The 13,651-nt window shown below is 57.0% G+C and overlaps 1 protein-coding gene across 2 annotated transcripts in view; it reads right to left on the bottom strand.

Annotated features, from left to right (window-relative positions):
- The window catches only part of AP3B2 (adaptor related protein complex 3 subunit beta 2), a 36,451-nt gene continuing 22,800 nt past the window's right edge, over nucleotides 1–13,651 (bottom strand). The window contains exons 14-27 of one of the 2 annotated variants that reach the window (XM_062206314.1): nucleotides 12,574–12,750; nucleotides 9,020–9,206; nucleotides 7,774–7,892; nucleotides 7,608–7,664; nucleotides 7,252–7,360; nucleotides 6,801–6,924; nucleotides 6,277–6,460; nucleotides 6,057–6,117; nucleotides 5,686–5,792; nucleotides 5,279–5,507; nucleotides 4,790–4,874; nucleotides 4,487–4,584; nucleotides 435–573; nucleotides 1–320 (exon numbers count right to left, since the gene is read on the bottom strand). In XM_062206314.1, coding sequence (XP_062062298.1) covers nucleotides 170–320; nucleotides 435–573; nucleotides 4,487–4,584; nucleotides 4,790–4,874; nucleotides 5,279–5,507; nucleotides 5,686–5,792; nucleotides 6,057–6,117; nucleotides 6,277–6,460; nucleotides 6,801–6,924; nucleotides 7,252–7,360; nucleotides 7,608–7,664; nucleotides 7,774–7,892; nucleotides 9,020–9,206; nucleotides 12,574–12,750 — 1,827 coding nt within the window. In that variant the 3' untranslated portion in view covers nucleotides 1–169. The remainder of the gene's footprint in view (nucleotides 321–434; nucleotides 574–4,486; nucleotides 4,585–4,789; nucleotides 4,875–5,278; nucleotides 5,508–5,685; nucleotides 5,793–6,056; nucleotides 6,118–6,276; nucleotides 6,461–6,800; nucleotides 6,925–7,251; nucleotides 7,361–7,607; nucleotides 7,665–7,773; nucleotides 7,893–9,019; nucleotides 9,207–12,573; nucleotides 12,751–13,651) is intronic. The other variant, XM_062206312.1, reaches the window with a different exon arrangement.

Below are 13,651 nucleotides of genomic sequence, written 5' to 3' on the forward strand. Positions count from 1 at the left end.
AACATACTTTATTAAGACTCTCCTACATACACAGCTACAGGGAGCTGGGGTCACCAGGAAACTCGTGGGAGGGGAGGGGACCCTGGTGTGGAGGCTGAGAGGGGGAGAAACAGAGACAGCCTGCTTGTCACGGGCAGGGGAGGTGGGCCGAGGTGCTGGCATTTGGGAGTCACCGGCTCAGGGCCTGCACCACGTCCTTCACCAGCATGGTGCCAATCACCATCTTCTCGCTGTGGACGGTCAGCTGGGCAGCTCCAGCTGGCCGGGCGTCCAGGGTCAGCAGCACCAGGCTCCCGCTGGTCAGGGTCTTTCCTGCAAACCTGAGGTGGGAGGAGGGGAAAGGTGGCTATGTTAGGAAGGGGTTCAGCCCCTCGGACGCCCTGCAAACAGGACCTCAAGAGCCCACGTCCTCCTGTCTGCCGGGGGCCGCGCACCTGTACTCTTCAGCTGCCCCACAAGGGACTCGACCCAGGTTGGCAGTGGCTGTCACTTTCTGCACCACGACGTGGTCGCTCCGACAGGCGTCCGGCAGCACGAGCTTCTCCGAGATCTCGTTCATGCCTGTCAGCTTTCCTGGGGGCAGAGGTCACGATGAGGGCAGGCAAGAACGCCTAGCGGTCAGGGGGCCCTGGCCCCCCCATGGAAACCGCATCAGCCTCCCCGAGCTGCCCACCCAGGGCCTGTCCAAGTTGTCCACCAGAGACGGATTCGGCGCTCGCCACCCCCAACCCAGCTCTCACTCCTTTTCTGTGGAAGGTAGGTTCCCATCAAGGTTCTAGCAGTCCTCGGCCTTATCGCCCACCCCCTCGTCCAGGGTGACCTCACCCTCCCCCATGGATTTCATCAGCACCTACACACCCGGGACTCCAGGCTCAAAAGTGTTTCCTGGACAGGCACCCGTGGGTGCAGCTACACACCGGCACCTCCTGAACTCCCAAATGCTTTCACAACCAGCTGACCCCAAAACTTAGCATGGTCTTCCCAGTCTGTCCTTTCCCCCAGATCAGGGGTTTGGCCAACCACAGCCTGTGGGGCAGTCCTGCGCAGGCATGGATTTCTTCCTCCCCAAAATCATCTTTTTATTCAAATTTTCATGAACTTTTCAAAGCACCCTCATTCACCCTGTATGGCCTGCAATGTTGGGGTTTTTTGTTTGTTTATTTTACAATTGTTATGTATTGGGGGAAGTTAAAATAGTATTTCATAACACATGAAAATCAGATGAAAGTTAAATCGCAGTGTGTATAAATAAAGTTATATTGGAAGCCAGACACGTTTCGCTCTCTTACATATCATCAAGGACTCTCTCTGGGTTACAAACGCGGAGCTGAGTAACTGACAGAGACCACAGGACCCGCAATGCCTGAAACACTGACATGGCCCACGACACAGGAAGTCTGACCCCACTCTACGTGATGGACACTGCTCCCCAAAGACACGCTCCCAAATGCTGAAATCCAGAAAGACTAAAATCCCTGAAATCCCCCAAACCACATACCCCACCGGAAAACAAAACAAACCAGAAAACAGGCTATGGGGAGAGGCATTTGGCCCAGTGGTTAAGGCACCAGCTCGGATATCAGCGTCCTATGCTAGGCTCTCTGGGTTCCACTCCCAGCTCGTTTCTGACTCCAGCTTCCTGCTAACGCAGACCCTGGAAGATAGTGGTGAGGGCTCAAATAATTGGCTTCTTACTACCCATCCAGGAGCTCTTGGCTTCAGCCTGGTTGAGCCCTGGCCACTGCAGGCATTTAGAGAGTAAACCAGCAGAATGGAGCTCTGTCTTCCGGTCTCTTGGCTTCTCAATTTTTTAAAAGACTACATGCATGATTATGTCTTTTGGATTATTTTTACCTGAGTAGATTTTTATTCCCTACATTGTCATAAAGATAAAGCCTCAGCAAAAGAAGTCAGTTCAGACACATTCTCCAACTGACAGTATGGGCTTAAAAAGCTATTGTTGTAGCCACTATCTACACTGCAATTTGTTGGGTTAAAAAAGCTGAAGAAAACGCAAGATAGTTTTGGAAAACATTTCGGTGATGTAATGTGAGTGTGCAGGTCTGTTTTTTACTTTACAATTCTTCACAACAACCTGAAATTCTTCATGCTGTCCATTGCAGGTTTTATGAGCCTGACCCCCTCCTCTTTCCTGGGGTGTGCAGTCCCCATGAGAGATGGATGGACCACCTCTGCTGTTTCCTTCATCTCCTTCCTAACAAGGCTTCTCTCCAACAATTTTATAAATGCTTTCGATTTATTCTTTCTAAATAAACCACACTAACAGCATTGTTTTTTATAATTTGCTGTGCTATGTTTTTCATCTTTGTGTGATTTCCAAAACTGGAGGTATACATTGTGTAAGGGATTCTAGAAAGTTCTAGCTCATTCTAAGCAAATGTGACTCCATACATAGGCACTATCACAATGTAAAAACATAGAAACCTCCTCGGTACATAAAGAGATGTCCTTTTTGTACATACGCATTTTTGAAAAAGTTTCTTGAGGGAGGGGTGGGCTTTATGGCACAGCAGGTTACACCTACAATGCCAGCATCCCATATGGGCGCCGGTTCAAATCCTAGCTGCTCCATTTCAATCCAGCTCTCTGCTAACATGCCTGGGAAAGCAGTGGAAGATGACTCACGTGCTTGGGCCCTTCCACCCACATGGGAGACCCAGATGAAGTTCCAGGGTTTGGCTTTGGCCTGGCCCAGGCTCAGCCATTGTGGCCATTTGGGGAGTGAGTCAGCAGATGGAAGATTTCTCTCTCCGTTGTTGTAGCCACTCTAACTCTCCCTCTCTCTCTCTCTCTCTCTCTCTCTCTCTCTAACTCTGCCTTTCAAATAAAATAAATCTTTAAAAAATATTTTCTTGAAATCTCAGCTCTCTGGTGACTGTATAAGTGGTGGGGAACAGACAAAAGACAGGTTGTCTGTCACAAAACTTCAGATGACCGCAGCTATAAAGCTGGGGGTATACAGTCCCCAACCACAGTGATGCTCTGAGACATTTCAGTGCTTTGAACTGCACGCTTTGGCAACCTGTGCAACTGCCATCAGCATATTTGAGCATGTACATTTGCAAATATGTATGTGGCCTGCTGCGTTGTGTGAAGTGGCCTAGGAAGTGTTCTGTCGTGTTTTTATATATTGCCCAAACAAATCCCCTTGAAAATATGTACATAAATAGCTTTCAAAGAATGTCTGAGTTTTTTTTCCCTAGAGTTGTATTTTTGGGATTTTGATCTTTGGGACTTTCAACGTATGGAATTAAAGCCCACACTCCATTCTCCTTGCCATCCAAGCAGGAAATCCTAAAGTCAGCTTACGTACCACCACCACCACCACCACCACCACCCCCGCCCCCGCCCCACCGTATCACCCCCTCCACCCAGCCCTCCTTTCTCTTTGCATGGGCCTGGATCCTGGTCCTCACATCTCCCACCAGACCTGGGGCCACAGCCTCCTGTAATGAGCCACAGCGGTTAGCCCAGGGTCACACACCAACCGAGAGGCAGGTTCAGAATGAACGCCCGGACTCCAGGTCCTGAGATGTCTTTCTGCCGGGCGGTCCCAACCCTGACTGGCAGTGTGGCTGGGCGCCTCTTCTTGAAGCAGAGGTTTCAACCTGTCCTCTTCTTTCTCAGAAACCTTCAACGATTCCTCTACTGGCAGGAGATCGAACTCTACAGTCTTCTCTCCCCCGTGCCTGTCGGGCACTGCTTCCAGCATGCCACCCTCCAGACACACGGAGCTGTGCATGTTCAAGTCCCTCCCCCAGGAGGGCCTGGTGCTGGTGTGTAAACTCCCACAGCCTCCCACCTCCTCTGTAGCATCCCCAGATGCCTTGTGATACCTAATACAACGGGAGTGCCGGGAAAATACTTGCTCTACTGTGTCGCTTAGGGAATAATGACAAGCAAAAAAGTTGTGCATGTTCAGTACACACGTAATGCTTTTAAAGATAGTTTTTATCTGTGGTTGGTTGAGTTCAGGTACACTGAACCCGCCAGCACAGATGGCCACGTGGGACCCCTTCCAGCTCTGAAGCTGTTGGACTGCAACCTTCTAGCTCAGCACTCAGGGCTTCCAGAAACCAGACCAGACGCGCTACTTCCGGCTTTGTTCTTACTACTTCCGGCTTTGTTCTTACTACTCCCGGCTTTATTCTTACTACTCCCGGCTTTATTCTTACTACTTCCGGCTTTGTTCTTACTACTTCCGGCTTTGTTCTTACCACGCACACCCCTGCACCGGGGACTCCTCTCTGTCCATGCACTCTCACCTGCCCTTACCAGCCTCTGCACACGACACACCGGCCTCGTGGAAGCATCCCAGCCTGTGGGAAGCCTCTGTTGGAAGCACAAACCCCAGGGCCTTCCTCTGTGTGGGACAGCAGAGATTCCCCCACTGTGACTACCGTGGGGTTTCATGAATGCAGTGGACGGTGTGGATTCCCTCCCCGCCACCCCAGGGGGCACTCACCCTGTTCCTTCTTGAACTCATTCTCACTCATGAACACGGGGGCCATCAGCTCCCCAACAGGAGGCTGAATGGAGACGTAGAACTGCCGGGTTTGGGTGCTGAGGGGGTGGGAGGAGACAGAGGAAGAGGACTTGAGGCCAGCATGTGTCGCCTCACTGCCCCCTGTGGCGCGTGGCAGGGCGTGGCAGGCAGCAGCAGGGTGAGGGCAGACCCACCCAGCCATGAGGGAGCCCCCACCACCACCACCTCCAGCGCCGGCTCCGGGACCCTGCCTCCCACCTGCGCCCCGAGGTGCACTCGTACCACAGCTGGAAGTTGGCTGCCTGGGTTGAGTCGCAGAAATTGATGCCCATCACCGCAGTGGCGGTTTCTCCAGGTGCCAGAGACTCTGAAGCAGTGCGAGGCAGGCAAAGGGGAGGGGACACCACGAGCTGATGGTCTGGACCCAGGCTAGCCTCTCCCCCCCCCCCCCCCCCCGGCCCCAGCTAACCAGTGCTCTACAGAACTCTGACCCTCTGGGCCCAGGACACTGTCCCTGGGCTCCTCCTAAAATCTAAAGACGCCCTCCTGCACTAACCCTCACTCCATTTACGTCAGTCCTGAGACACCCAAGGCCCAGATGTTCCCGCCAGTGCGTTGCTCCCTGCCTATCTTGCCCACGCACGTGGGGATCATGTCAGACGCCACTTTTTCCACCCACAGCCTGGTGCACAGAGGTACCAGCGCCACAAAACACACTGATTCTGCCCCAAGAACCTCCTTCTCCCCTACCCGGTCCGGGCCCTTCCATACCGATTTCGGGGAATTCTTGGATGCTGAGGCCGGCGGGCAGTTTAGGGGTGCCCACATGCAGGCCCTTGATGGGGGTGTCTGAGCTGTTGGAGAAGTAGATGTGCACGGACACCATGTGGGGGTCGCCAGAGAAAGGCTGGCGGCTGAAGGCATAGTCCACAGCCAGCCCCTCGCCAGCTACCCGGTGCAGCAGCTCCTGCCTCCTGACACCGGACACGGGGCTCAGCAGCTAGAGTGGGGGAGGGGAGCGTGGAAATAAGCCAGGAGGAGCAGGCCTGCCCCAGCTCTGTCCGCATGCAGGACCATCCGCCAAGGACCCAGTGTCCCCGCCATACGCACATTCACACAGGAGACACAGCACGGAGTTGCACCCTGCCCCAGCCCAGCCCCTCCCCCATCCTACTCACCGAGGGCACCAGGGAGGTGTCTGTAAGCGTGAGGCCCTCCAGGTCAGCAGCGAGACTGACAGACACAACGGTGGGGGGCGACACGGGCTGGACACTGGGAGGGGTGACTGTAGGAGCAGACAGGGAGTAGACAATGAGGGAGAGGCAAGGTGCTGTTGGCTTGAGTTGAGCAGGGAGCCCCGGGCTCAATGAGAAAGCAGTTCAGCACCAAGGACAGCGGGGCAGTGGCACCTGGAGGCTCTCAGCAGAACACCCACCCTGGACCCCAACCGGAGACCCCAGCAGTCCAACGTTCAGCCGCCTATGGCAAGTGTAGGCCACACACCCCCTGTGGCCTCCTCGGCCCTGTGCCTTTGACCTCCCCTACTCACAGTCTTCCAGATCCAGCAGGGAGACCTCCTTGGCTGCCGGGGAACTTTTGCTGCTGGGGGGCTGAAAGAGGAAAATCGGATGTGGGTATGGGGAAGAGGAGCTCCTTGACCTGTTTGGGTTGGAGACAAAGATGCTGTGCAGCCTGTCTGGGCATGCCCCCAGGGCGTGGGGGGGGGGGGCCTGGGCCACAAGCCCCTCACTGCGTCCTGAGGTTCTCACCGTCTTCTGCTTCCAGGAGGCGGGCTCTGCCTGCTCCTCTTCAGACTCCGACGTCTCCTCGGACTCCGAGGAGCTGCTGCTGGACTCGCTGCCCTCGTCTGAGGACAAGCCCTCCCCCCGGCCCGCCGGCGCCTTCTTTCTCTTCTTCATCTTCCTCTTCTCACCTTCCTCCTCACTCTGTTCACTGCACAGCCAGAAAGCAGGGTTCAGCTCTGGCCTGGACCCCCCTCTTTGCTTCAGGAGACAGGGGCAGCCCTGAAGATGGGGGTCAGAGTGCGGAGCCCGGGTGGCAGAGGTCCCATGGGGCTCCCAGGCTGAGTCCAAGTGAGAACGTGAAACCAGCTCATGCCGGGCCAGGCTCCAGGCCCCTGGCTGCTTCTCCACACCACCCCCATGAGCAGCCGGCCAGGGCGAGCCTCATGGGAGCTCTCTGTGGCTCTGAGTGGCCTGCACAAGGCACAGTGTTAGCCCTTCTGAGGGAGACCCCCGAGTCCCCCCTGCACACCTGGCCACCTTCCTCTTACCTCTCACTGCCTCCACCTTTCTCCTCATCTTCCTCCTGGTCTTCGTTATCAGACTCACTGCTGGACTCCCCAGAGCCACTCTCGCTGCTGCTCTTACTATCCGATTCACTCTCAGACGCTGGCTCTGGGGAGGAACTGTATCAGGCCCCCCTCCCTCCCTCCTGGGGTCCACAATAGGTACCTTGGGCCCCAACTTCAGCTCGGCTCTAAATCCCCACACCCCCTGTGACCTGCCCCCGGCCCCAGATGCCAACTGAAACCGGGCAGGAAGGGATAGGCCCATGTGGGTAGACACCTGCACACACACCTGTCCCTCGGCTGCTCGAACACACACAGCAACTCACGAGCAGGGCACACACATGGTCACACACAGGACCACACACCCTCCAGGGAGTGAGTCCCCAGGCGCATGCGTGGGCAGGGGCAGAGGGCCCAGCTCTGCTCATCTCACCGCTGTCTGCGGACTCTGTGGGGCCGGACTCCCCCTCCGAGTCGGAGTAGAAAGGTTTCTCCTTCTCCTTCCTCTTCTCCCGATTCGAGCACTTGGTCCACTCGGGCACCTGGGGATGGAGGGGTTCAGTCATCACGGTTGGGCGGGGGAAGCAAGGCTCACCTCTTCTTGAGGTCCTACCTGTTCCTGTCCCCACGAGAGTAATGGGAAAAGACAAAGGGGACTCTCTATGGTGGGGAGAGGGGCGCCTTTCACAAACCAAGGAGGAAACGGGGTGAGGGAAGGCATGGGGGCCAGTTCACGGAGCAGGGGCAGGCAGAGCAGGGCACAGGGGAGCACACAGCACACAGAGGGACCTCGATGTATTCGCCCAACAGGCCCACGTGGGTCTCAGTAAGGGAGAGGTCTTCTTCCTGTGTGTGTAGGGGCATCGGCAGGGCTGGGCCAGCTGTTCTTGGGCCCCTTGCTCTCTGTGCCCCTCCACACCCCACCCCCACAAGTCAACCCCTTCACCCCGCTGACCTCCACGTTGCGCACAGATGGGTCTGGGGCTTCCTCTGGCCAGTCTGGGAGCTCCTGGTAGCCTGTGGCCTTGGCATTGAGCAGGTGGGACAGAGAGCCCAGCTGGAAGTGGTCCCGGTCTGGGGACAGGGTTACAGGTCAGGCCTGTAGTGGCCGTGAGGGGTGATTTCCTAGGTGGGCTTTGTGGCAATTCTGGTCAGACTCCCTATCAGGGAAGGGCAAGGCCAGAGGTGCCCTGGTGGCTCTTCCACTCTGACTGCACCTGCAGGCCACGTGCTGGAAGGAAAGGCTGTTGGGCGTTGTCGGGCTGGGCAGAGCAGGGGCTCGGGGCGGAGACGGTGGGCCTGCAGGGGCGGGCGAGGCAGCAGAGTGACTGTGCCTTTCCTTCCAGGCCACAGGGCTTGTCCTACTGTAGGCTTGGCAGACGGCCAGAGGGGACAAGGACGGTGACTGCGTGGCAGGGGCTGCTGGGCCAAGGTCCAAGCAAGAGGCCACTCTGCTCCAGCACTGGACTCAGGGGGAGGTGGGAGCGGTCAGAATGGGACTGGGAGGGAGTCAGGGCCGGAGGTCAGGCAGGGGGCACGGAAGGGCAGCAGACACCTGTGAGTGAGGAGGGGGTGCTTTGGGGCAGGGGCTACTGCCCTGCTCTCCTGGCAGACTTTCAAGGTGGCCCCACCCCTCAGAACCCCTCTACTCCTGCGTCCTGGGAAGAGAAGAATGGAGACGCCTAGGAGAACAGTGCTTTGGGAAGGAGGCTCCTTCCCCTCCCAGGAGCAGCCAAGCCTGTTGAGCAAGGAGAGGCTTCGGCCTGGGCCCAGGGTGTGGGCTCTCAGTGACATAGCCTGTAGGGTGCTGGCAGGCCCTTTATAAGTGGACACCTCCCCCTGGGGGCATTGCCTTACTTCCTGCCTTCCTGGGTTCTTGGGATTTAAAATTCTGATAGATTCCTCAACCTTGCACCTGCTCAGAAAAAGCAATGGGAGGGCAGCCTGGGAAAAGGAGGGGAGCCAGGCACCACCCTGGCAGGGAGGGCACTCGGGTGAGGTGACACAGGTGGCAGGTGTGGGTGGGGAAGACAGCAGGCCACGGGTGCTGCAGGAAGGGCAAGAGGGCTGAGCCAGGGGGCAGGGCTGGGCTGGCACTGCCCCCAGAAGTCCTGTCCACAGGAGCCTAGTGCCCGGCTGAGACTGGGGCCCTGGGGGAGAGGGGCTGGGGCTGGGAGGCTACCCTGGACTTCAGCTCGCACCTTTGAAAGATGACTCCAAGACCGGAGCTGGCTTAGGTGCCAAGAAGAGCTTCTTGGCGTGGCGGCTGAGGGCCCCGCCCTGCTCCGAGGGGACGATGAGCTGCCGGGTGAAGCGCGCCCGGTCCCGGATATCATAGTTCTGGTCGTACTTGGCCAGGCTCAGCACATACTGGGTCAGCAGCTTGGTCTGGGGGAATGAGGAGCAGCGGGTCAGCCGGTGGGGCGTGGGTGGCTGAGTGGCAGCTCCTCGCAGGCCCCACCTCCCAGCAGAGCTCCCATGGCCCCACTAGCAATGGCTGCCTCCTCCCCACCCCCACCCCCGAGCCTTGTGGCTCTTGGCACCAGTTCCTCTCCTCTCTCTGGCCCCGGGTCCTCACCCGGCTCTGGGTCCTCACCCGGCCCTGGCCAAGCAAAGAGCTCTGCTCTTGCAGACCCTCCCACCTCTGGATTCCATTTTTCCAGGGGTTTGTGGTCTCCATGGCCCCAGGCCTGGCCAACCTTCTCCCCAGGGAGACAGTAGGGCATGGGGGGGGGGGACTGGAACATCCTGCTAGACCTCCCAGTCCCCAAGCTCACCACTCGGGGAGGGGAGGATCTGGGCGGCACAAAGGGATCCTCTGGCAAGAGCTGCCCTCTGCCCTGCTGTCCTCACAGTAGGCTCTGAGGGGCCCAGCGGCCTGAGAAGCCCCGATCCTTCCCTGGAAGGCCCTAGTGAGATCAGAGTGACCTGCAGCTGTCCATGGGTTTGCCGAGGTCAAATGGGGTTCACAGTCCGCCTTCGAGGTTGAACCTGCCTGCCCAAGGCCTCAGCTGCAGCAGCCGGAATCCACAAGCCTTCTAGCACTAAGCTGTGTGAGGTGCCCCACGTGTGATCGCCACAGCCCCAGTGTGCACTGTGGGGAGCTACTGTTCCCTCCTCGTACAGAGAAGCAGTCATTAAGAGTGACTTCTCCTGGGCAGAGGAGCCCACTGGCTAATCCAGGCCTGGTGCAAGGGCCATACCCTGTCCACTTAACTCACTATGCACCTGCTGACCTCAGGGGGCTGCATTGACACAGCTCTCTAGGTCTCTATCTGCCATGACCAAGACCAAAACCAAAACCACCAAGTGCGCAACAGCCAGGGTGCCTGTGGGCAGCAGGAACCAGCACAAGGGAGCCTGGAACAGACTCTCGTATTCCTGAGGTTTATGGTGACGGTCACATCCAGCTGGCCCAGCATCAGAGCCACTGTGACTCCACCCCTGCCTCCAACGTGGCCCATAGGGACCTTGGTGGCTTCACCCAAGCTCAGCTGAGTCCCTTACAATAGAGCAGCACCTGCAGTGCTAGCTCCAGTCACAGGTAAGTGTTTCTAAACCCACGTGCCCTAAGACAATAGACAGAAAAACATGAAAATAGGATGTCAGTGCAACCGATTTCACCAACCCGGTCCCTCCTTTGGCTGGATGCTACCTGACCGGCCGTGCCTGGGGGAGCGGGGTGCCCTTATTGACAAGGTCCATTATCAACACACCACTGAGCCTCGCTTTTCAGTTTAGGACAGTGCCCTCCCCTCCCTACCTTGCCTCATTCTAGAAAGAACCGTGCAGGATTTGGATCCACCTGCCCAACAGCCTCAACAACACGGCAAGGCGCCGGTCCACCCACTGCAGTGTTGCAGGATCCGCTAGAACTTCCCCTCCTGAAGCAACCACTCCCCAGTCTGCACCACCAGAACCCCCACCTCACCCAGCCAGGCCCGCGGGGATTATGCAGGCTGCTCTGGCGAGCCTAGGAGACACGCCGACAGAACCAGGCTCCCGCTGACCAGCAGGCTCCAGCTGCCAGGGAGGATTAGCACAGCAAGCACTAAATCTCCCTCAATAGCCTATAGATGCCAACGCACCTGCTACTTTGCAACCACCTGTTAAATCAGGCAGGGGAAACCAGTGATTAAAAATAATTAAAATACATCTTCACCTCACGACACACGTAAGTGCCTGAAGGGTGTGGCAGACTTTAAGGTCTGTCTCCTGGCGCTCTTGCCTTCGTGTGATCTCTCCCCTCTCCCCCTTCGAGTGGATGAGATCTGAGGCTCACTTCTGACCAAAACATCAGTGCTGCTTTGCAAAGCAGCCACGTGCACACCCTCCCTCCCTCCTTTTACTCAAGGATTCCCTTTGCTCCACCAATCCGGAAGAGGGGAGAAAGATAGGGGGCACAAAAGTTCTCCTTATTGAATGAAAGAATCACTATGTGATCTTCGTGCTGGCAAAGACACACAGGGTGGCCTGGATGTCAGAGTCCATTTGCCTGGACAGCCCTGATGTGGGCTGGGACCCCTTTGCATCCCGCCTAGGAAAGGGGTTCACCCACAGTTCTCTGTGCTAACCCTGGCTATGGAGATCAAGGCTCTGTGGTTAGAATGCCCATTTCTGTGCTGTTTCTCTTACTTGGCTATGGGCATTTGGGGTCTTGTCATATCCCCAGGACACGGCTCAGTGCTGGGCAAACAGGAGATGCTCTGGCAACCCACAGGTGGCCAATGGTGACAACCTGGGGTAACACCACATGCACAGCAGGCCCAGGCTTGGGGAAATGTGCCAATCTCACAGTCCTGGGGCCCAGGACCCTAAGCATGTCAGCCCCCAGATCCAACCCACACCATGTCATCTTTTCAGACATTCCTCCCACGGGAACAAAGGAAGCACACAAACAGCTGTCCAGTGACTGAACGCTTTCCCACGGTGTCCCCTCAAACTTCTCCCTCCAATTTGCTTCCTCCGCAAATCTGACACCTGCAGACCAAGGACCCCATTGCTTCTACACAGCTGCTGGCCTTTCTGGCTCCTAACCAGAGTCCCAGCACTTGGTGGCCCTGCTGCCCCAGCTTGAGTCACTGGGGTCTGCTCTAGACACCAGGGTCAAAGGAGCCACCATCCAAGTCCGCCGCCACCTTCAGGCCTGGCAGGGATGCCACCGTCCCCAGGGTACGGGCCTGCTGCAGACTCCAGCCTCCTGCCCAAATGCTTTGTTTCAAGGGCAGGTAACTGTTTCTACAAGGGCCACACAGACTGGTGCAGCTCCTCAACTCTGCTGTTGAAGCGCAAAAGCAGCCATACGCAACGCGTCATTGACCAGAAGCACTGTGTCCCCGTGTGACTTATCCCTGGTGCAGACCAGCCAAGCATCACCAAGCTTTGGGAAGCAGCACAGACCCCATGTCCTGAGAGGCGTATGGTCTCATCAGTGTCCGCTGCTGCCGACCCCTTCCGACAGCCCCCGCCGACTGTGGCTCTTCACAGGCCTGGTGTCCCAAGTGCAGCAGACAGAGACCCTCCGTCTGGCAGGCTGGAGGCCACGGCCTCAACGCAGAGCCTTTGTGACAGTGTCGGTCCGCCCAGGCCCTGGAGTCTGCACAGAGCCCAGGATGCTGGGGCAGCACTGGTTACCTGGGCAGACGAGTCGCCACCTGCCATGGCGACTTTGCAAGAGTTCAGGTCTGCCAAGGGAGGGCCAAAAGGATGCTGCCTGGGCGATTTCTGGGGAGGAGGCGTATCTGTCAGCCTTTACCTGCTTGGAGTTGGTCAGGTACAGCTTGGCCGCCAGGTTGATGACCTGCAGCTTGACAATGTCCTCCTCCGCCGTGAACGACTTGGCCATCTTTCTCAGGACGTCCGGCGCAATCCTGGGGACGTGTTCACAGTACTCGCCGATGAGCCACAGGATGCTGGCTCGGGCCATGGGCACCTGTGGGCGTGGGAGAGGGGTCAGGACTGGGGTCACAGGGGCACATGAGTGCCAGCGTGGCCTGCAGGCAAATGATGCTCCCCCAACTGTGCTGGTCTATTACAGGTTCTCTGAAGACAGAGTGGGAGGTGGGGGGAAAGAGGTGAAAAGGCAGGCCCCTCGCAGACAGCATCTCGGCTCTTCTGAGTGTGGGCAGAACCTCATAGCTCCAAAGGCTGTCACGGTTTCCAAGGCCGATTTTCTGGGCTCGAGCGTGTGGAGCAGCAGTTAAGTCACTTAGAGGGACACCTGCATCCCATACTGAAGGTGCCCGATTCCAGCCCCGGCTTCTCTGCTTCTGACCCAGCTCCTTGCTAATGTGCAGCCTGGGAGGTAGCAGGGGGTGGCCTGAGTCCCTGCCACACGTATGGAAGACCTGGAGTGAGTTCCATGCTCTTGGCTTCAGCCTGGCCCAGCCCCAGCTATCTGTGGGCATCTGGGGAGTGAACCAGTAGATGGAAGAGCTCCATTTCTCTCCCTCTCTGCCTAATAAAAATGAAAAATAACAATTTTAAAAGACTGATTATTTGGCTTCATCTGTACCCTCAATGCTTTACTGCCATATTCTTCTCCATCTTCAGGAGTGTTCTCTCTAGATGTTTCAATTCAGCAGTGCACAGGAAAACCCAGGAGTTACTACCCAGCCATCCTTCGCCAGGGGTTTTGAAAGAGAACAAGATCAGAAGTAAAGGCTGGAAGGTTCAGCAAGGGATCCCCAAAGGGAAGCTGAATCTTGGGCAAAAAAGTCAGGGTCACAAGGCCCAGCCTTTCCGTCTCCCTCTGCCACCTGAAGACCTTTCGAAGCCAAGTGGAAAGTTTGGAAGTTGATTATAGTAACTCTAGAGTACTTAAATAAAATGAA

Source organism: Lepus europaeus, chromosome 11, assembly GCF_033115175.1.
Source record: "Lepus europaeus isolate LE1 chromosome 11, mLepTim1.pri, whole genome shotgun sequence".
NCBI classification, from domain to species: domain Eukaryota; kingdom Metazoa; phylum Chordata; class Mammalia; order Lagomorpha; family Leporidae; genus Lepus; species Lepus europaeus.